At 46.6% G+C, this 23,897-nt stretch overlaps 1 protein-coding gene across 1 annotated transcript in view; it reads left to right on the top strand.

Moving 5' to 3' along the window:
• Nucleotides 1-1,961: 1,961 nt before the first annotated feature.
• Nucleotides 1,962-23,897, top strand: part of grin3a (glutamate receptor, ionotropic, N-methyl-D-aspartate 3A) — a 122,318-nt gene continuing 100,382 nt past the window's right edge. Inside the window, exon 1 of the mRNA XM_052458720.1 lies at nucleotides 1,962-2,454. Within this exon, the coding sequence (XP_052314680.1) occupies nucleotides 2,086-2,454 (369 nt within the window). The 5' untranslated portion in view covers nucleotides 1,962-2,085. The remainder of the gene's footprint in view (nucleotides 2,455-23,897) is intronic.

The following is a 23,897-nucleotide window of genomic DNA, read 5'->3' as shown; positions in this document are numbered from 1 at the left end:
CTCTCTCCTCTCCTCTCTTCTCTTCTCTCCTTCTCCTCTCTCTCTTCTCCTCTCCTCTCTTCTCTCTCCTCTCCATTATCCTCTCTCTCCCCATCCTCTCTCCTCTTCTCTCCTCTCTCTCCCTATCCTCCTCCTCTCCTCTCCTCTCCTCTCCTATGTCATTATTTTTAATGTATCACCATCACCGTCACCACAACTCCTCGTATGCATTTTTCTGTTCGTTTAATAGTTTGCCTGGCCGGTCACTATTTTACATATTTTTCTCTGCATATTACTAGTCAGCTTTTCACCTCATGGTTCTAAATGTGAGATCGATTAGACCAATCAATCATCTGATATCTCCTTCCATGGATTGTCCATCTGTTCTTACTGAGATGAGCATTAAAACGTAGCCTTGTCCGGGCCAAATGGGCCCATAGGGCAGGAGCTGTTTCTGCATGAGGCAGCTCGATGTAGAAGTATACCCCTGGGCACGATGTTAAGAGGAACATTAGGCATACCATGTATCAGAATAACCATTCAGACTAAGCAGGTTCTTCACTTACTCTACGAGACCTCTTGGCAGACCATCACAAATATCATATTACCTGACCTCAAGAGGGCCTACAGATGACGTATCATAATTTGACCCAGATTTACACAGCAGAAAAATAATCCTGCAGCAACGTGAAGTGTGAATTATTAGGTGGATTAAAGTCTGAATTGTAAAGGTGGAAATTACAAACTTTAGAAGGCTTTTTAAATCTCAAATACACTACATGTTTGCATTTCCTACTGTGCAGGAAAAATGCTACAACAGCAGGATGAACTAATTAAGAACTGGCATCTGTAGCTTTGCTATCATATCCACTATAATTAGCCTTAATGGTGAACTATTTCGTTTTTACAAACACCTTAAAAACTCTAGGAGAAAATAAACACACACACGAATGCAGAGTGTAATTTAATGTGTTTGGATCCTTGAAACATACTCACGATGAGGGAGAGTGACTGTAGTTTTTATTTTTTCAGCTGCAGTATGCCCGGAAATTACGGTTTCCATTTTTACCGTAAAGCGCATGGTCTCCGGGTTAAGAGCGCGGATATTCGGAGAGTGACGGAGGGACAGGGGAGAAAGGGAATAACAGATGGTTTTTTTTCTCAAGATCAAATAGATGATATTGCAATACATTTTGGGAAGTATATTTATTTTACAAATGGAAGTTGAGAGAGAACCTAACTATAAATCATGGATATGAATAATAACATAACTATAATCATGTGCAGTAGCTTGTGTCCATCATTCACAAATGTTTTGTTTTTAGGTGAATGCACCAATTTGTAAGTCGCTCTGGATAAGAGCGTCTGCTAAATGACTTAAATGTAATGTAAATGTTTTACCTACATTGGGATGGATATGTGAAACCAAACGGAATACTCGATATGTTCTATAATTCGATTTTTTTTTATATATATATAAAAAATGAAAAGCTTTGAACATGAAAAGCCGCATTTGTGGTTTAGATGTCTGTGTCTGTGCACGAGTTGTGTCCGCACTCGCGCCTGTTGGTGACAAAAGCGCACAACTTCTCTCTGTCCGGGATATTTATTAGAAGGGAGCGGATATCTAACTGGCGCTGCGCGGGGACATAACAGGGGGGCCAGGGGAACGAGTGGAACTCAGTGTTTCGGTGTGGTTGGAAGGCTCTGGTCTGAGTAATGACGGGTCTCGGGATTCGGAGTACGTTCGGTCGGTTTGCGCGGCTTCCTTTTCTCGCAACATGCACGGTGCTGCTCTGCTTTCTGATTCCGGAATCTCTCTCCCACCCGCAGCCCTGTCAGATTCTCAAACGGATTGGACACACGGTGCGCGTCGGGGCTCTGCACCTACAGCCACGGCTCTTCAGTCACGATCCCACCTTCAGGGGCAAGAAAGAACCCCTTGTCCCCGTGGATGAATGGGACACGGACGGAGGCTCGAGGGAGGCAGCGGAGAGACAGTTGGAAAAGATTACCAAAAGTGTTAATGATCACGGTTTACGCAGCCTAAGGACTAAAGGCACGGGGAACAACCAACAAAGGGACAGGGGGTCAAAAAGTAAAAATATGTACAAACAGGTGGAGAGCGGGAGTCGTGTGTTTATGCCAAGAGATTCTATCATATTAGCCATGGAGACGTTAAACCGCATGGTCGGTCTGTTACCATATAATCTCTCACTGGAGTTGGTGATGGCTGTGGAAGCGGGGCTCGGGGAATTACCCGCCTTCTCCTTCTTATCTTCCCCTACCCCTGTGTGTGAAGACCCCATGTCGTTTCTGCAGAGTGTTTGTCATACTGTTATAGTCCAAGGAGTTTCTGCTATGATGGCTTTCCCTCAGACCAGGGACGACCTGGTGAAGTTGGAATTCATCGCGTCAGCGCTTCAGATTCCTGTCATCAGTGTTGTCCAGAACGAATTCAAACGGCAGAGTAAGGTAAAGCGACTTTCTCTGTACAAACACAATACACCTGTGCATAAACACGAGTGTCAATGTTGTCTTACCTATTGCTGGTGCATGAACGGAACAGAGCGCTTGGAAACTAGATGCTAGAACAACGAAGAGTTGAGGAAGGAATGCTGTGTGTGTTCAGCATCACGGGGACAGCGCAGCCCGCTGCTTTAGGGATTTACAATACAACCTAAATGTTGATATGTTTCTTTCCATGTCCCTCCTGTGTAAGGTAATGAGCTAAATTCACAATCACACTCCATGAACAATCTGTCAACGAATATAACAATATCTGACTAAACAAACTATATCTGCATAAACAAATAAGAAAATTGTCAGTCATTCATTCAAATTAGCATAAATGGGTAGGCTATATTATTAGAAGATTAAATTATATGCTATACCCACAATTGTAAATTCGACCTATGCATGTAGCTATCTCTCAGACGAAACATATCCTATAGAACATCCGCATAGCTCCACGTTGCGGCAGCAGCACATAGCACCACATCATCACATCTGGCGGCTATTGATTAAAACACTAATGAACGTCAACCCTCAACAGGTGCATTTATCTCCAAAAGTCAATATTCATTAAACAGATGGGGTAATTTCCTGTAATGTCTCATCAGGTATAATGTTACATGTGGGTGTACATGTCAAAGTAAACAACCGATCATCTGGTAAATCATATGGATAAACCTTCCCCTCCTCATCAGACACATGCACGAACGCACACGCACTCACACACACACACGCGCATGCACGCACAAGCACACACAGAGAGAGAGACCTCACCTCGCTCCCCTTGTACCTCCCTCAGCATGAAATAACTAGAGACTAGAGAACTATAAAATATGCCAAGTAGGCCTTTTGAGAGGTTGACTGTTGTAATACAAACCAATGCCAACTGAAATATACTTTGGCCTAAAAATTAATTCATGCTTGATTTGTAAACGCTTTCCATTCACAATGCATTAGAAACGGACGTCGGAGCGGGAAAACAAGGTGATTAAAAAGGGAGGAATATAGAGTGAGTAAAGGAAATGACATTTATTCAACTGTTAAAGACGAACCTTGGAATTAAAAACGGCTAATTTAGTGAAAATGATGACGAAACATCAGTGGGTGAAGATCACGTCACTGAGGAAAATATTGCCGTGGCACGTTGCAGCGGTTGAGGACAAAACCGAGTGACAATCAGGAGCCTTTTGAGAAACGTAAAATGGCTGAAATTGTTGGAAACATTGGACAGTTTGATGGAAGTATTGAGCAGTGGCGCTCATACAGAACGGTCTGAACTGTGAATACATTTGATTTTATTATATATATATATACATATATATATATATATATATATATATACAAATAAATAATATATATATATTGCTACGCAACCTGCTACAGTCAAGACAGAACAGATGATAATACAACGTTTCACTTCGTAGTTTAGCCCAAATACTAGTCTGTCTGTAAAGGTAGTTTAGCCCAAATACTAGTCTGTCTGTAAAGGTGTACTACAGAACAGCGTTAAACTCACAGTGCTCTGGTAGTTAATACAGCAGCCAACCATTGTCACTGATTATCCCTCTTCCTGATTTCTTCTCTTGAACCTAAACATTTTACCAATGACTAGTGGTTTTGGTGAACTGTGTCCTTTCAGTATTTCCACAGTGCAGTAAAGTAGAGTACAGTAGAATAGGGCTCCAAGTGGCACAGTGGTAAAGGCACGGCATCTCGGCGCTAGAGGCGTCACTACAGACCCCAGGTTTGATTCCAGGCTGTATCACATCCAGCTGTGATTTGGAGTCCCATAGGAGCGCCGCACAGTTGGCCCAGCGTGGTCCAGGATTGGCCGGTGTAGGCCGTCATTATAAGTAAGAATTTGTTCTTAACTGACTTAACTAGTTAAATAAAATAATAAAAAATGGTGTCCATTGAACTGGACGAGGAAGTCACACTGAATATGCTGGCACGGCTCGGCTCCTATGTCACTTCCTTACTATAGGGTAAAGCCTATATGGAGATCGACACCAGAGTGCATTCGGAAAGTATTCAGACCCCTTCCCTTTTTACACATTTTGTTACGTTCTAACTTTATTCTATTTTTTTTTTCTTAACTTAAAACAAAAACGTGTTTTTAGACATTTTTGCAAATGTATTAAAAATAAAAATCTGAAATACCTGACATAATTATTCAGACCCTTTGCTATGAGACTCGGAAATTGAGCTCCGGTGCATCCTGTTTCCATTGATCATCCTTGAGATGTTTCTACAACTTGATTGGAGTCCATCTGTGGTAAATTCAATTGATTGGACTTGACTTGGAAAGGCACATGCCTGTCTATATAAGGTCCCACAGCTGACAGTGCATATCAGAGCAAAAACCAAGCCATGAGGTCGAAGGTACAGAACTGGGGAAGGGTACCAAAAAATGTCTGCAGCATTGAAGGTCCCCAAGAACACAGTGGCCTCCATCATACTTAAATGGAAGACGTTTGGAACTACCAAGACTCTTCCTAGAGCCGGCCGCCCGGCCAAACTGAGAAATCAGGGGAGAAGGGCCTTGGTCAAGGAGACAGAGCTTGAGAGGATCTACAGAGAAAAATGGGAGAAACTCCCCAAATACAGGTGTGCAAAGCTGGTAGCGTCTTACCCAAGAAGACTCGAGCAGAGAGGAGCTGGAGCGGAGTGAGCTTTATTTGCCCACTCCAATTTTGCTCAAGTAGCACTCCAAGTAGTGCTCACTTCAAGAGCTCAGGGCATGCTCTATTTGTGTGCGCCTATATCCCCTTGCTTTAGCTACTGTCATGGAGTTAACTAAATATGAAGGTGCAAAATGAAGGTGTCTTACAAAAGGTGAGGACTAAGAGCTAGAGAGGGAGTGCGGTGATGTAGTGTACACAACTAAAGAATCACTGTGGATATCTGAAAAGACACCTATCCTGGAAGCATGTGATGGTGTACTTACTATGTGCCCATGCTAACAAAAAGGACTGAGGTAGGTAGCTAGCTAAGTGTGTCATTGTAGAAAAGTATTTACAGACCAAAGAAATCCTATCACTTAAAAGTTTAGTTCATTTTCGTTCTATCATTTATACAATAGGCTATCATTGATTTTTGTCCAATAGGCCTGACATATTACCTCTTTCAAGGAACTTTCCATTTTGATTAGATTATTATGCCTATAAACCTTTAGGGTAACCTATATAAAGACAGTTAAACAAATCGGCATCCCTTCCTAGCCTGGCGAAAGTGGCCTAAAGGGTGTTATCCCCAATGGTGATGCAAGCACAGAGAGGGTGTTCTTCACTGCTGGTCGGCTCTCCAGGGACCAAGTTGTATTTAATTCTAAGTCACAGCCTATATGCACAACTTATATTATAGTATAATGATTTAATAGAACAACAACAACAAATGAAATGATGAGCGCTTAATGTCCCTGCCAGCCAAGTGTATGAGCGCTTAATGTCCCTGCCAGCCAAGTGTATGAGAGCTTAATGTCCCTGCCAGCCAAGTGTATGAGCGCTTAATGTCCCTGTCAGCCAAGTGTATGAGCGCTTAATGTCCCTGCCAGCCAAGTGTATGAGCGCTTAATGTCCCTGCCAGCCAAGTGTATGAGCGCTTAATGTCCCTGCCAGCCAAGTGTATGAGAGCTTAATGTCCCTGCCAGCCAAGTGTATGAGCGCTTAATGTCCCTGCCAGCCAAGTGTATGAGCGCTTAATGTCCCTGCCAGCCAAGTGTATGAGCGCTTAATGTCCCTGCCAGCCAAGTGTATGAGCGCTTAATGTCCCTGCCAGCCAAGTGTATGAGCGCTTAATGTCCCTGCCAGCCAAGTGTATGAGCGCTTAATGTCCCTGCCAGCCAAGTGTATGAGCGCTTAATGTCCCTGTCAGCCAAGTGTATGAGCGCTTAATGTCCCTGTCAGCCAAGTGTATGAGCGCTTAATGTCCCTGCCAGCCAAGTGTATGAGCGCTTAATGTCCCTGCCAGCCAAGTGTATGAGAGCTTAATGTTCCTGCCAGCCAAGTGTATGAGCGCTTAATGTCCCTGCCAGCCAAGTGTATGAGCGCTTAATGTCCCTGCCAGCCAAGTGTATGAGCGCTTAATGTCCCTGCCAGCCAAGTGTATGAGCGCTTAATGTCCCTGCCAGCCAAGTGTATGAGAGCTTAATGTCCCTGCCAGCCAAGTGTATGAGCGCTTAATGTCCCTGCCAGCCAAGTGTATGAGCGCTTAATGTCCCTGCCAGCCAAGTGTATGAGCGCTTAATGTCCCTGCCAGCCAAGTGTATGAGCGCTTAATGTCCCTGCCAGCCAAGTGTATGAGCGCTTAATGTCCCTGCCAGCCAAGTGTATGAGCGCTTAATGTCCCTGTCAGCCAAGTGTATGAGCGCTTAATGTCCCTGTCAGCCAAGTGTATGAGCGCTTAATGTCCCTGCCAGCCAAGTGTATGAGCGCTTAATGTCCCTGCCAGCCAAGTGTATGAGAGCTTAATGTCCCTGCCCCAAGTGTATGAGAGCTTAATGTCCCTGCCAGCCAAGTGTATGAGCGCTTAATGTCCCTGCCAGCCAAGTGTATGAGCGCTTAATGTCCCTGCCAGCCAAGTGTATGAGCGCTCCCTAATGTCCCTGCCAGCCAAGTGTATGAGCGCTTAATGTCCCTGCCAGCCAAGTGTATGAGCGCTTAATGTCCCTGCCAGCCAAGTGTATGAGCGCTTAATGTCCCTGCCAGCCAAGTGTATGAGCAGCTTAATGTCCCTGCCAGCCAAGTGTATGAGAGCTTAATGTTCCTGCCAGCCAAGTGTATGAGCGCTTAATGTTCCTGCCAGCCAAGTGTATGAGCGCTTAATGTCCCTGCCAGCCTGAGAGCTTAATGTTCCTGCCAGCCAAGTGTATGAGCTTAATGTCCCTGCCAGCCAAGTGTATGAGCGCTAATGTCCCTGCCAGCCAAGTGTATGAGCGCTTAATGTCCCTGCCAGCCAAGTGTATGAGCGCTTAATGTCCCTGCCAGCCAAGTGTATGAGCGCTTAATGTCCCTGCCAGCCAAGTGTATGAGCGCTTAATGTCCCTGCCAGCCAAGTGTATGAGCGCTTAATGTCCCTGCCAGCCAAGTGTATGAGCGCTTAATGTTCCTGCCAGCCAAGTGTATGAGCGCTAATGTCCCTGCCAGCCAAGTGTATGAGCGCTTAATGTTCCTGCCAGCCAAGTGTATGAGAGCTTAATGTTCCTGCCAGCCAAGTGTATGAGCGCTTAATGTTCCTGCCAGCCAAGTGTATGAGCGCTTAATGTCCCTGCCAGCCAAGTGTATGAGCGCTTAATGTCCCTGCCAGCCAAGTGTATGAGCGCTTAATGTCCCTGCCAGCCAAGTGTATGAGCGCTTAATGTCCCTGCCAGCCAGCCTTAATGTCCCTGCCAGCCAAGTGTATGAGCGCTTAATGTCCCTGCCAGCCAAGTGTATGAGCGCTTAATGTCCCTGCCAGCCAAGTGTATGAGCGCTTAATGTCCTGCCAGCCAAGTGTATGAGCGCTTAATGTTCCTGCCAGCCAAGTGTATGAGCGCTTAATGTCCCTGCCAGCCAAGTGTATGAGCGCTTAATGTCCCTGCCAGCCAAGTGTATGAGCGCTTAATGTCCCTGCCAGCCAAGTGTATGAGCGCTTAATGTTCCTGCCAGCCAAGTGTATGAGCGCTTAATGTCCCTGCCAGCCAAGTGTATGAGCGCTTAATGTCCCTGCCAGCCAAGTGTATGAGCGCTTAATGTCCCTGCCAGCCAAGTGTATGAGCGCTTAATGTCCCTGCCAGCCAAGTGTATGAGCGCTTAATGTCCCTGCCAGCCAAGTGTATGAGCGCTTAATGTCCCTGCCAGCCAAGTGTATGAGCGCTTAATGTCCCTGCCAGCCAAGTGTATGAGCGCTTAATGTCCCTGCCAGCCAAGTGTATGAGCGCTTAATGTCCCTGCCAGCCAAGTGTATGAGCGCTTAATGTCCCTGCCAGCCAAGTGTATGAGCGCTTAATGTCCCTGCCAGCCAAGTGTATGAGCGCTTAATGTCCCTGCCAGCCAAGTGTATGAGCGCTTAATGTCCCTGCCAGCCAAGTGTATGAGCGCTTAATGTCCCTGCCAGCCAAGTGTATGAGCGCTTAATGTCCCTGCCAGCCAAGTGTATGAGCGCTAATGTCCCTGCCAGCCAAGTGTATGAGCGCTAATGTCCCTGCCAGCCAAGTGTATGAGCGCTTAATGTCCCTGCCAGCCAAGTGTATGAGCGCTTAATGTCCCTGCCAGCCAAGTGTATGAGCGCTTAATGTCCCTGCCAGCCAAGTGTATGAGCGCTTAATGTCCCTGCCAGCCAAGTGTATGAGCGCTTAATGTCCCTGCCAGCCAAGTGTATGAGCGCTTAATGTCCCTGCCAGCCAAGTGTATGAGCGCTTAATGTCCCTGCCAGCCAAGTGTATGAGCGCTTAATGTCCCTGCCAGCCAAGTGTATGAGCGCTTAATGTCCCTGCCAGCCAAGTGTATGAGCGCTTAATGTCCCTGCCAGCCAAGTGTATGAGCGCTTAATGTCCCTGCAAGCCAAGTGTATGAGCGCTTAATGTCCCTGCCAGCCAAGTGTATGAGCGCTTAATGTCCCTGCCAGCCAAGTGTATGAGCGCTAATGTCCCTGCCAGCCAAGTGTATGAACGCTTAATGTCCCTGCCAGCCAAGTGTATGAGCGCTTAATGTCCCTGCCAGCCAAGTGTATGAGCGCTTAATGTCCCTGCCAGCCAAGTGTATGAGCGCTTAATGTCCCTGCCAGCCAAGTGTATGAGCGCTTAATGTCCCTGCCAGCCAAGTGTATGAGCGCTTAATGTCCCTGCCAGCCAAGTGTATGAGCGCTTAATGTCCCTGCCAGCCAAGTGTATCACAAATGCTTCACAAGTTATTTATTTGTAAGCTATAGCCTTCAAATAATCTAAATAATATAGCCTAAATAATTCATTTTCTCTCTTCGTCTCCCTGTTTGTCTCCTGACCTATTTAGAGTGTTTATATGCTGTTTAATATGACATGCAGACTATTTGAAATGACGAGCGCTTCTTACAGTCACCTCTTCATGTTGGTTATGAAAATACTTTTTCATTTAAATCATATGGTTTGCTTTCAATACTTCAAAACCAAGTAGTCACAAAAATAGATGGGTGTTGGTTAAATTGAGGTTTTGATGAATGGAGTTGCATTTTTTTCCCCCTGTAAGGATGTTGAGTCCTGGAGCGTACCCCGTGAGCCTTACCCCATGAGCGTACCCCGTGGGCGTAGCCCATGAGCGTACCCCATGAGCGTACCCCATGGGCGTAGCCCATGAGCGTACCCCATGAGCGTACCCCTGAGCGTTCCCCATGAGCGTACCCCGTGAGTGTACCCCGTGAGCGTACCCCATGAGCGTACCCCATGAGCGTACCCCATGAGCGTACCCCATGAGCGTACCCCATGAGCGTACCCCGTGAGCGTACCCCGTGAGCGTACCCCATGAGCGTACCCCATGAGCGTACCCCTGAGCGTACCCCATGGGCGTAGCCCATGAGTGTACCCCATGAGTGTACCCCATGAGCCTTACCCCATGAGCGTACCCCGTGAGCGTACCCCGTGAGCGTACCCCATGAGCGTACCCCATGAGCGTACCCCATGAGCGTACCCCATGGGCGTAGCCCATGAGCGCCCCATGAGCGTACCCCTGAGCGTACCCCATGGGCGTAGCCCATGAGTGTACCCCATGAGCGTACCCCTGAGCGTTCCCCGTGAGCGTAGCCCGTGAGCGTACCCCGTGAGCGTACCCCATGAGCGTACCCCATGAGCGTACCCCATGGGCGTAGCCCATGAGCGTACCCCATGAGCGTACCCCTGAGCGTTCCCCGTGAGCGTACCCCATGAGCGTACCCCATGAGCGTACCCCGTGAGCGTAGCCCGTGAGCGTACCCCATGAGCGTACCCCATGAGCGTACCCCATGGGCGTAGCCCATGAGCGTACCCCATGAGCGTACCCCTGAGCGTTCCCCATGAGCGTACCCCGTGAGTGTACCCCGTGAGCGATGAGTGGGATTTCAGACCACATACTCTGATCGACACAGGGGCAGCTGTATCTTGTGTCAGACACAGTCTACAGAAAGACACTGACCTTCCACTTCATCCAGCATACTAGACATCGTGTCAAAGACTTCCACTTCATCCTGCATACTAGACATCGTGTTAAAGACTTCAACTTCATCCAGCATACTAGACATCGTGTCAAAGACTTCCACTTCATCCTGCATACTAGACATCGTGTTAAAGTCTTCAACTTCATCCAGCATACTAGACATCGTGTCAAAGACTTCAACTTCATCCTGCATACTAGACATCGTGTTAAAGACTTCAACTTCATCCAGCATACTAGACATCGTGTTAAAGACTTCAACTTCATCCAGCATACTAGACATCGTGTTAAAGACTTCCACTTCATCCAGCATACTAGACATCGTGTTAAAGACTTCAACTTCATCCAGCATACTAGACATCGTGTTAAAGACTTCCACTTCATCCAGCATACTAGACATCGTGTTAATTAAAGACTTCCACTTACACAGGTGAATCTGTCATCCAGCATACTGAGTCATAGTTCAGTTAAACGGACAAACTTCCACTTGAAAGGAGACATCCAGCATACTAGGCATCGTGTCAAAGACAATCACACTTCATGGCCATGCATACTAGACACATGTTAAAGTCCATCACTACTGTGGCATTCGTGGCTGGAGACAATCACACTAGACATCGTGCATAAAGACACATGGAGACTATCCATCACTACTAGGCATCCGTGGTTAAAGACAATCACACAGGTGGCCATCTGTCACACATGGAGACTATCCATCACTGATGTGGCATCCGTAAACGGAGACAATCTAAAAGATGACCATCGTCGTGCATACAAACATGGAGACTATCCATCACTACTGTGGCATTCGTGGCCGGAGACAATCACACTGGGCTGGCCATCGTTGCATACAACGACACATGGAGACTATCCATCACTACTGTGGCATCCGTGGCCGGAGACAATCACACTGGGCTGGCCATCGTTGCATACAACGACACATGGAGACTATCCATCACTACTGTGGCATTCGTGGCCGGAGACAATCACACTGGGCTGGCCATCGTTGCATACAACGACACATGGAGACTATCCATCACTACTGTGGCATTCGTGGCCGGAGACAATCACACTGGGCTGGCCATCGTTGCATACGACACATGGAGACTATCCATCACTACTGTGGCATTCGTGGCCGGAGACAATCACACTGGGCTGGCCATCGTTGCATACAACGACACATGGAGACTATCCATCACTACTGTGGCATTCGTGGCCGGAGACAATCACACTGGGCTGGCCATCGTTGCATACAACGACACATGGAGACTATCCATCACTACTGTGGCATTCGTGGCTGGAGACAATCACACTGGGCTGGCCATCGTTGCATACAACGACACATGGAGACTATCCATCACTACTGTGGCATCCGTGGCCGGAGACAATCACACTGGGCTGGCCATCGTTGCATACAACGACACATGGAGACTATCCATCACTACTGTGGCATTCGTGGCCGGAGACAATCACACTGGGCTGGCCATCGTTGCATACAACGACACATGGAGACTATCCATCACTACTGTGGCATTCGTGGCCGGAGACAATCACACTGGGCTGGCCATCGTTGCATACAACGACACATGGAGACTATCCATCACTACTGTGGCATTCGTGGCTGGAGACAATCACACTGGGCTGGCCATCGTTGCATACAACGACACATGGAGACTATCCATCACTACTGTGGCATTCGTGGCCGGAGACAATCACACTGGGCTGGCCATCGTTGCATACAACGACACATGGAGACTATCCATCACTACTGTGGCATTCGTGGCCGGAGACAATCACACTGGGCTGGCCATCGTTGCATACAACGACACATGGAGACTATCCATCACTACTGTGGCATCCGTGGCAGGAGACAACCACACTGGGCTGGCCATCGTTGCATACAACGACACAAGGAGACTATCCATCACTACTGTGGCATCCGTGGCTGGAGACAATCACACTGGGCTGGCCATCGTTGCATACAACGACACATGGAGACTATCCATCACTACTGTGGCATCCGTGGCTGGAGACAATCACACTGGGCTGGCCATCGTTGCATACAACGACACATGGAGACTAAGGCTGTAACCGTCATCTTAAAGAAACATGGAAGATTATGTATTGGAGAGCATGAAAGACATTTCAGTGAAGCTTAGCATTAAGCCTGACAGCAAACTAACATTTCTGAAAGGACAACCCTGTACCTTATGCTATCAGACCAAAAGTTGAAGCTGACTTGGACGCTTTAGTCAAGACCAAAGTACTGGGAGCCAGTCAGCTTGAGTGGATGGGCTACACCCATCGTACCAGTCCTTAAGAAGGATGGTGGAATCTGGATACGAGGAGACTAACACACATCGACAACCTTGTTGCGAGCTCATCTGTTGGGGGGGGTTTCAGGGGCAGATTCAGGAAAAGGGGCTCTTCAGGTACTGGTGTCTACTGTTTTGTGCACCAGATGCAAACGTGATGATGGGAAAGATGAAGAGGACCATCTCCAGGGCATGAAACTCTTGGACAGGCTCATACACTGGTATCTACTGTTTAGAATCACAAGCTGCACCAGCACTGTTCCAAAGGGCAGATGGCTTCAGGGACATTAAGTACAGAGGAATACGCTCATACACTTGGCTGGCAGGGACATTGCGCTCATACATCCTTGTTATACACTTGGCTGGGAAACATTAAGCGCTCATACACTTGGCTGGCAGGGACATTTAATTACTGACACTTCATAGAACCAGAACTTTACAGCGATCATTAGTTGAATACCTTGGACACAACATCGACGACACATACCTTCACAAGACTCAATCTAAGGTAATGGCTATCTTGGATGCCCCAGCCCCTGAGAATGTGAGTCAATTAAATTATTTCCTGGGGTTGCGGATTTATACGGACACTTAATTCCGAGATTAGCAGTGAAGCTGAAGCCACTGCATCAATTGCTTGGTCAGGACAAATGGAAATGGACAAAACAAAGCATTTGTGAAACCACTTGAAATCTAAGGCACTGACCTACTTCAACCTGTCAGTGCACAACTAGCTTGACATGCTACCTACGGCGTGGGAACAGTTTTGTCCCATATCATGCCTTCTGGTGAAAAGAAGCCGATCGCTATCACATCGGACATTGAACAAAGCAGAAATGGACTACGTACAGATAGAACGAGGAGGCATGGGCATTGTTTTTGGATAAGTTTCACCAGTATCTGTACAGGAGGAAGTTTACCCTTATAGATCATCATCCGCTGATGAACCACATACAAGGATTCCGTCACTGCTGCCAGCAGAATGCAAAGGTGGCTTTGTTGTTGTCAGCACACAACTACAACATCAAGTACCACAAGTCAGAATGGCAATGCAACGCCTGTGGTCAAACAGTCTTCTACTTCAGACAAATGTGGAGAAACACCAGAAAAAACCAGGTGTTATCTGAAGTGATGGACATCAACGCAGGAAGCTGAAACCTTGCCTTTTCAAGAGAACTGAGCTGTACAGTCCAGTTGTGTTCTGTGGGGAGGAGAGTTATCACTCTGGCCTTCAGTGAGGAAACCAGTGTTGAAATTGCTACACTCAGGTGAAAGCTACTTCTGGTGGCCTGGATTGGATAGAAGCATTGAGGAGAAAGCAAAAATATGTTTCTCGTGTCAGAAGGTTTGCAATGAAACTCAACTTGCACCTCTTCATCCGTGGGATTGACCAGAGGAGGCGTGGCAACACATACACATAGACTTCACAGGTACATTTGAAGACAGAATGTTTCTCGTGGTCATTGATCCTCATAACAAGTGGCCATCATGAGGTCTACTACTGCAGATGTCTACCTTCCTACAGGTGAATAGCATACAACACTTCAGGTCCTCAGGTCCTATCATCAACGGGCCGGCCGGAGAGGTTTGTACAGACCATGAAACATGCATTGAAAGCGTTTCAGGGTCAAGGGACACTGCACCAATGCTTGCACAACTTCCTGCCATCCAGGAACACGCCACACACAACCACAAAATCTTTGCCTACTCATGAAAAGAGAAGCTTGTAAATGTGTTTATTTATTGAGATCTACAAAGCTGTTCATTTATTTCATGTGGCTCATTTGGTATTTTATTAGGATCCCCATTAGCTGTTTCAAAAGTAGCAACTACTCTTCCTGGAGTCCACACAAAACATAACATATTACATAATACAGAGCATTATTAATAAACAACAGCTCAAGGACAGAACTACATACATTACAATTTATCAATACATATCAATACATATCAATACATATCAATACATCAATACATATCAATACATATCAATACATATCAATACATCAATACATATCAATACATATCAATACATATCAATACATCAATACATATCAATACATATCAATACATCAATACATATCAATACATCAATACATACACACAAACTACCTATGTCAAATAGGGAGAGGCGTTGTGCCGTGAGGTGCTGCTTTATCTGTTTTTTGAAACCAGGTGTCACACCCTGACCATAGTTTGCTTTGTATGGTCAGGGTGTGAATGCCCACTCATGTTGTAACGGTTTTCATGTGGTGAAGGAGAGTCGGACCAAACTGCAGCGTGTATATTGCGATCCATGTTTAATCACACAACGTAAACACGAATAAACACTACAAAACAATAAACGAACCGAAAACAGCCTATACGTGTGTCAACTAACACAGCACAAGGACATCAAGACACTCAGGACAATCACCCACAATACAACCAAAGAATGTGGCTGCCTAAATATGGTTCAATCAGAGACAACGATAAACACCTGCCTCTGATTGAGAACCACTTCAGACAGCCATAGACTCTCCTAGAACACCCCACTAAGCTACAATCCCACTAAGCTACACACCACATACAAAAACCCATGTCACACCCTGGCCTGACCAAATACATAAAGAAAAACACAAAATACTTCTACCAGGGCGTGACACATGTCTAGTTTGTCTAGTTCTATGTTTGGCCTGATATGGTTCTCAATCAGAGGCATGTGTTCGTCATTGTCTCTGATTGGGAACCATATTTAGGTAGCCTGTTTGGTGTTGGGTTTTGTGGGTGATTGTCCTTGTTACTGTCTCTGTGTTACTTTGCACCAGTATTAGGCTGTTTGGTGTTGGGTTTTGTGGGTGATTGTTCCTGTCTGTGTTACTTTGCACCAGTATTAGGCTGTTTTGGTTTTTGTGGTACGTTTATTGTTTTTGTATTTGATTTGTGTTTACTTTGTTTCATTAAACATGGATCGCAATAGCCACGCTGCATTTTGGTCTGACTCTCCTTCACATACAGAAAACAGTTACAGAATCACCCACAACAGGACCAAGCGGCGTGGTAACGGGCAACAGCAACGCAACGAGGAATGGACATGGGAGTACAGTTTGGACTGCAAGAGTATGGACTATACTTCTTGGGAGGAGATAGACAGGTGGGCGGTCGACCCAGGGAGAGTGCCGGAGCCCGCCTGGGATTCTATGGAGCAGTGCGCGGAAGGTTATCAGAGAATGGAGTTGGCGAAGCAAGCACGGTAGCGCGGACGGAAGCCCGAGAGTCAGCCCCAAAAATTTCCTTGGGGGGAGGCTCACAGGGAGTATGGCTATGCCAGGTAGGAGACCTGCGCAAACTCCCTGTGCTTACTGGGGGGCTAGAGAGACCGGACAGGCACCGTGTTATGCTGTGAAGCGCACGGTGTCCCCAGTGCGGGTGCATAGCCCAGTGCGGTACATTCCAGCTCCGCGTATCGGCCGGGCTAGAGTGAGCATTGAGCCAAGTGCCATGAAGCCGGTTCTACGCAGCTGGTCTCCAGTGCGTCTCCTTGGGCCGGCTTACATGGCACCAGCCTTGCGCACGGTGTCCCCAGTTCGCCTTCATAGCCCAGTGCGAGCTATTCCACCTCGCCGCACTGGCAGGGCGACCTGGACCATTCAACCGGGTAAGGTTGGGCAGGCTCGGTGCTCAAGTGCTCCAGTGCGCCTGCACAGTCCGGTCCATCCGTCACCACCTCCACGCACCAGCCCTCCGGTGGCAGTCCCCCGCACCAGGCTGTCTCTCCGGCTCATCCGTACAGGTGCTCCCGTCTGTCCAGTGCTGCCGAAGCCTTCATCCTCTCCAGTGCTGCCGGAGTCTCCCACCTCTCCGGCGCTGCCAGAGCCTTCCTCCTCTCCAGCGCTGCCGGAGTCTCCCGCCTGTCCAGAGCTGCCGGAGCCCCTCTGCCCAGAGCTGCCGGAGCCCCTCTGCCCAGAGCTGCCGGAGCCCCTCTGCCCAGAGCTGCCGGAGCCCCTCTGCCCAGAGCTGCCGTACCCCCTCTGCCCAGAGCTGCCGTACCCCCTCTGCCCAGAGCTGCCGTACCCCCTCTGCCCAGAGCTGCCGTACCCCCTCAGCCCAGAGCTGCCGTACCCCCTCAGCCCAGAGCTGCCGTACCCCCTCAGCCCAGAGCTGCCAGAGCCCCTCAGCCCAGAGCTGCCAGAGCCCCTCAGCCCAGAGCTGCCAGAGCCCCTCAGCCCAGAGCTGCCAGAGCCCCTCAGCCCAGAGGCGCCAGAGCCCCTCAGCCCAGAGGCGCCAGAGCCCCTCAGCCCAGAGGCGCCAGAGCCCCTCAGCCCAGAGGCGCCAGAGCCCCTCAGCCCAGAGGCGCCAGAGCCGCCGCCCCTCTGTCCCGAGCCGCCGCCCCTCTGTCCCGAGCCACCGCCCCTCTGTCCCAAGCTGCCCCTAAGTCCAGTGAGGTCATTAAATAGGGTCGCCGTGGCTAGGAGGCCACGGAAGCGGACAAGGTGGGGGACTAAGACTACGGTGAAGTGGGGGCTACATCCAGCACCAGAGCCGCCACCGCGGACAGATGCCCACCCAGACCCTCCACAATAGGTTCAGGTTTTGCGGCCGGAGTCCGCACCTTACTGTTACACCCTGACCATAGTTTCCTTTGTATGTTTCTATGTTTTGGTTGGTCAGGTTGTGAGCTGAGTGGGCATTCTATGTTACATGTCTAGTTTGTCTAGTTCTATGTTTGGCCTGATAAGGTTCTCAATCAGAGGCAGGTGTTCGTCATTGTCTCTGATTGGGAACCATATTTAGGTAGCCTGTTTGGTGTTGGGTTTTGTGGGTGATTGTCCTTGTTACTGTCTCTGTGTTACTTTGCACCAATATTAGGCTGTTTGGTGTTGGGTTTTGTGGGTGATTGTCCTTGTTACTGTCTCTGTGTTACTTTGCACCAGTATTAGGCTGTTTGGTGTTGGGTTTTGTGGGTGATTGTCCTTGTTACTGTCTCTGTGTTACTTTGCACCAGTATTAGGCTGTTTCGTTTTTCGTTTATTGTTTTTGTATTTGATTCGTGTTTACTTTGTTTCATTAAACATGGATCGCAACGTCACATTTTGGTCTGACTCTCCTTCACATACAGAAAACCGGGTTTGCGGTTTACTGGAACAATATGAGCTAGAACAGAGTTCCATGCAGTAATGGCTCTATATAATACTGTACGATTTCTTGAATTTGTTCTGGATTTGGGGACTGTGAAAATACCCCTGGTGGCTTGTCTGGTGGGGTAAGGTGTGTGTCAGAGCTGTGTGTAAGTTGACTATGCAAACCATTTGGGATTTAACACAATAATGTTTCTGATCAAAAGAAGGAGTGATGTAGTCACTCTCCTCAACTCTTAGCTAAGAGAGACTGGCATGCATAGTATTTATATCAGTCCTCTGATTACAATGAAGAGCAAGACATTGTTCTGGGCCAGCTGCAGCTTAACTAGGTCTTTCCTTGCAGCACTCAACCAAATGGCTGGACAATAATGAAGAAAAGACAACTAGAGCCTAAAGGACTTTTGAGTGGGGTGTAAAAAAAACAGCATGTCTTTATTAACGACAGACCTCTCCCCATCTTTACAACCATTGAATCTATATATGTTTTGACCATGACAGTTTACAATCTAAGGGAACACCAAGTAATTTAGTCTCAACTGGTTCAACAGCCACACCATTCATTACCAGATACAGCTGAGTTCTAGAATTTAGGGAATTATATGTACCAAATACAATGCTCTTAGTTTTAGATGTTCAGGACCAGTTTATTACTGGCCACCCATTCTAAAACAGACTGCAACTCTTTGTTAAGGGTTTCAGTGACTTCATTAGCTGTGGTTGCTGATGCGTATATGGTTGAATCATCAGTGTACATGGACACACATGCCAGTGGCAGGTCATTAGTAAAAATAGAAAAGAGTAGAGGGCCTAGAGAGCTGCCCTGCGGTACACCACACTGTTTGACATTAGAGAAGCTTCCATTAAATAAAACCCTTTGAGATCTATTAGCTCTGAATCCACAATATGGCAGAGGTTGAAAAGCTATATGTTTTTTCAACATCAGGTTATGGTCAATAATATCAAAGGCTGCATTGAAATCTAACAGTACAGATCTCACAATCTTATTATCAATTTCTTTCAACCAATCAGCAGTCATTTGTGTCGTCAGTGCAGTACATGTTGTAAGCATGCTGAAATTCTGTTGTTAATTTGTTTACAGAGAAGTACCATTGTATTTGGTTAAACACATTTTATTCCAACAGTTTGGTAAGAGCTGGCAGACAGCTTATTGGTCTGCTGTTAGAACCAGTAAAGGCTGGTTTTTCTTGGGTAATTACTTTGGCATCCCTTTTTCTTGTGCCCACTTTACCAATAATTGCCAAATGGTTTTTTACTTTTAATTTAAAGCACTCCAAAGTGTTTTATCCATCATTCTTTATATCATTGGTCCGTTTCTTCTTCTTTTTGTTGAGTTTAGTCACATTATTTCTCAATTTGCAGTAAGTCAGATGTGCAGACAGACTTATCAGCCACTCCTTTTGCCTCATCTCTTTCAACAATACAGTTTTTCAATTCAATTTCAATTCCTCATCAATCCATGGAGCCTTAACAGTTCTAACAGTCAGATTCTTAACAGGTGCATGTTTAGACCTCTGTTTACAGTCCTGTCTCTTCTATAAATGCTATATCCTTGTATTGCTACTGATGTATCATCAATCAATTATCTAAGTGAGTCTCAGAATGGCTAATATATAAATGTTATCTGATGTTAGCAAGTTATTGATTTCATGAACCTTATTTCTAAGACTAGATACAGTTAAAGTTGGAAGTTAACATACACCTAAGCCAAATACATGTAAAAATCAGTTTTACACAATTCCTGACATTTAATACTAGTAACAATTCCCTGTCTTGGGTCAGTTAGGTATCACCACTTTATTTTAAGAATGTGAAGTGTCAGAATAATAGTAGAGAGAATTATTTATTTTCGTTTTTATTTCTTTCATCACATTTCCAGTGGGTCAGAAGTTTACATACACTCAATTGATATATGCTAGCATTGCTTTAAATTGTTTAACTTGGGTCAAACGTTTCGGGTAGCCTTCCACAAGCTTCCCACAATAAGTTGGGTGATTTTTGGCCCCTTCCTCCTGACAGAGCTGGTGTAACTGAGTCAGGTTTGTAGGCCTCCTTGCTCGCACACACTTTTTCGGTTCTGCCCACAAATGTTCTATGGGATTGAGGTCAGGGCTTTGTGATGGCCACCTCAATACCTTGACTTTGATGTCCTTAAGCCATTTTGCCACAACTTTGGAAGTATGCTTGGGGTCATTGTCCATTTAGAATACTTTTTGCAACCAAGCTTTAACTTCCTGACTGATGTCTTGAGATGTTGCTTAAATAAAAAAAATCTTGCTTGTTCGTAGGTGACCAAATACTTATTTTCCACCATAATTTGCAAATAAATTAATAAAAAATCCTACAATGTGATTTTCTGGATTTTCTTTTCCTCATTTTGTCTGTCATAGTTGAAGTGTACATATGATGAAAATTACAGGCCTCTCTCATCTTTTTAAGTGGGAGAACTTGCACAATTGGTGGCTGACTAAATACTTTTTTTGCCCCACTGTATTAAAATGGGCTATTTTCAGCGCTTTCCTGCATAGGGGCGGCAGGGTAGCCTAGTGGTTAGAGCGTTGGACTAGTAACCGAAAGGTTGCAAGTTTGAATCCCTGAGCTGACAAGGTACAAATCTGTCGTTCTGCCCCTGAACAGGCAGTTAACCCACTGTTCCTAGGCCATCATTGAAAATACGAATTTGTTCTTAACTGACTTGCCTAGTAAAATAAAGGTACAAAAATAGCTTTTCAGAGATAGACATAATATTGAAATGAGCAGACAAAGCAAGAGAGAATAAATATACATTCAGCAGTCCATTAGTCATTTGGTTTTTGCTGCGGGGTTGAAGCTACAAACCCATAGTCTTGGCTCTCTCATCTCTTCTAGTCTTCTGGGAGGGAGGGTGGATAATGAGTCTGTTGTAGTGGATGTAAGCAAGGTCCCCACGCGCTCTGGCAGCTTCCGGGATCAGCTACTTCCTCTTCTGGCCACAGCTTCAGGATAGTCCTCGTTGAGGAAGATATACGTTCCTCTCAAGTGCTTGGCTCTTTCCAGAACAACTACCTTGTCCTTGAACCTCAGGAACTTGACCACTTGACCACTTGGGCTTGTCACCGGTGGTGGGTTTTCCAGTCCTGTGGGCACGCTCCACCTCAATCTACTTGTGGTCCATCTTCAGTTTCTCAGAGATCATTTCCCTCACTTTGTTCTAATCTCCGTCCAGGTGTAATGTTGAGATTCTGCAATTCTGTTGTTCTGCTTTGATTGTCCCTCATTGTTATCATGGATTCACACACAGAGCAATGACTTACAGATTGCTGTCACCTTGCTGTTCTCCTGTTTCAACTCATCGAGCTGATCCTGGGAGAACTGCAAACTGTTCTTCAGGTCCTGGACCTCTCTGGTCAGGTCGTCCATTCTTTTATTAGTTGAATCCACCAGTATTTGGACAAAACACTTGAAGCAAATTTTCTTGTTGTTGTCACAACTGCTTGTGGAACTATTTTGTTTGTTTAAAAGATCCTTTATCTGTGATAGAGAGACACCACTGTCTTCAACGGTAATCACACCGGCTTTGGTCTTTGTCATATTAGCTAGCAACGTTTACACTGTAACTCCTCGTAGTTCCAGACAGGGCAGAGGTCACAGGGAAGATTAAAAACAACAAACAGCAGGGATCTAGAAACCCGGGACAATCCGTGGTCTCAGCCACAATGGCTAACCGCGTCGCTGGCTGCGTTCAAGCCCTCAAGAACCCCAGCTAGCGTATAGCTAACAGCTAGGCTCAGATCCGGACTTGGTCGGAAGGATCACTGAACAGAGAGTAGCAGTCCTAGCAACTGATGCCAACTGCGTCGTGGGATCCAAACTAAAAAGTTAGTTAGCTACTAAGAAACTTTCCAATATAGATTTAAAACAACACACTTTCCAAAACAACAAACCGAGCTCTCCCTGTTTCCATGTTCAACAGGAAGTGACAGGGATTGGATATAAACAAGAGAGTGGAGCTGTGAAAGTGTAACAAACTGGTTCATCATAAGAGGAGATGTTATATATTGGGATTGTTCCATTTGTACTTCCAGACTTGCCGTAGTTGTGCCCCAGAGCATCATGGGTGTTGGATGATGTATATTAGCATGTTCCAGAAAAATGGATAATGATTTAAAAATAAAAAATAAGATTAACTGTACACACCACTGGGATCGAATTATCTCTCTCTTCCTGTCTCTCTCCTTCTCTCTCTTTCTCTCTGCCTCTCTGCCTCTGCCTCTCTCTCTCTCTCTCTCTGCCCTTTTCTCTCCTTCTCTCTCTTTCTCTCTCTTTCTCTTTCTCTGCTGGTCTCTGCCTTTCTCTCTCTGTCACTTTGTCTGTCTCTCTGCCCTTCTCTTTCTCTGCTAATCTCTGTCTCTCTCTCTCTGCCTGTCTCTCTGCCCTTCTCTCTCTCTGCTTTTCTCTCTGCCCTTCTCTCGCTTTGCCCTTCTGTCTCTCTGCCCTTCTCTTTCTCTGCTAATCTCTGTCTCTCTCTCTCTGCCTATCTCTCTGCCCTTCTCTCTCTCTGCTTTTCTCTCTGCCCTTCTCTCGCTTTGCCCTTCTCTTTCTCTGTCTCTCCCACTCTCCATTTCAATTTGCTTCATTGGTATACCGTGTAACGTATTGATACATATTGCCAAAGCACAATGTTACAATTGAAAATAGAGTAATTAACAGTTCTTTCTCTCTCATACCAAACATCAGATTAGACAGTTATCATCACAACATTGGTATCTATGCTCTACAAGCACACTTCTCTGACCAGGCTGAGACCAGGCTGAGACCCAGGCAGAGACCCAGACTGAGACCCAGGCAGAGACCCAGACTGAGACCCAGGCAGAGACCCAGGCTGAGACCCAGGCTGAGACCCAGACTGAGACCCAGGCAGAGACCCAGGCAGAGACCCAGGCAGAGACCCAGGCAGAGACCCAGGCAGAGACCCAGACTGAGACCCAGGCTGAGACCCAGGCAGAGACCCAGGCTGAGACCCAGACTGAGACCCAGGCAGAAACCCAGGCTGAGACCCAGGCTGAGACCCAGACTGAGACCCAGACTGAGACCCAGGCTGAGACCCAGGCTGAGACCCAGGCTGAGACCAGGCTGAGACCCAGGCTGAGACCAGGCTGAGACCCAGGCTGAGACCAGGCTGAGACCAGGCTGAGACCAGGCTGAGACCAGGCTGAGACCAGGCTGAGACCCAGGCTGAGACCCAGGCTGAGACCAGGCTGAGACCCAGGCCACCTGCTACATTATAGCAACACAAGAAAACACTTCCTGCTCATTAGCCATTAATAACTATTTACTGTGTATCAATACACATCGAATAACAGTTACAACAGTGGTGTGTGGTTGACTGCGACCCAAATGGCACCCTATACACTACTTTTGAGTAGAATCCTATGGGCTTGTCCTATGGGCCCTGGTCTAAAGTAGTGCACTGTATAGGGAATAGGGTTCCATAGGACTGTGGTCCAAAGTAGTGCACTACATAGGGAATAGGGTACCATTTTGGACTTGAAAGTTGTGTTTGAAGGGGATGAGAGTAGAGCCCTGAGGGCAACAAGGGTTTTTATGTTGCTCAATCGCAGCCTCCTGTTGATTGGGCTGATAAATAAAAAATAAATCCTGTAATTAGGAAGGGTTCTGTAATTAGTTACTCTGACGGGTTCTGCAATTAGTTACCCTGACGGGTTCTGTAATTAGTTAACTTGACGGATTCTGGGAGCCATAGACCCAACACTGTCTGAGATAGGATAGATAGATAGATAGATAGATAGATAGATAGATAGATAGATAGATAGATA

The sequence above is a fragment of the Oncorhynchus keta genome, chromosome 12 (assembly GCF_023373465.1).
Source record: "Oncorhynchus keta strain PuntledgeMale-10-30-2019 chromosome 12, Oket_V2, whole genome shotgun sequence".
Classification (NCBI taxonomy): domain Eukaryota; kingdom Metazoa; phylum Chordata; class Actinopteri; order Salmoniformes; family Salmonidae; genus Oncorhynchus; species Oncorhynchus keta.
Note: the sequence above shows the minus strand (reverse complement) of the source record. Positions and strands in the feature narration are given on the sequence as shown.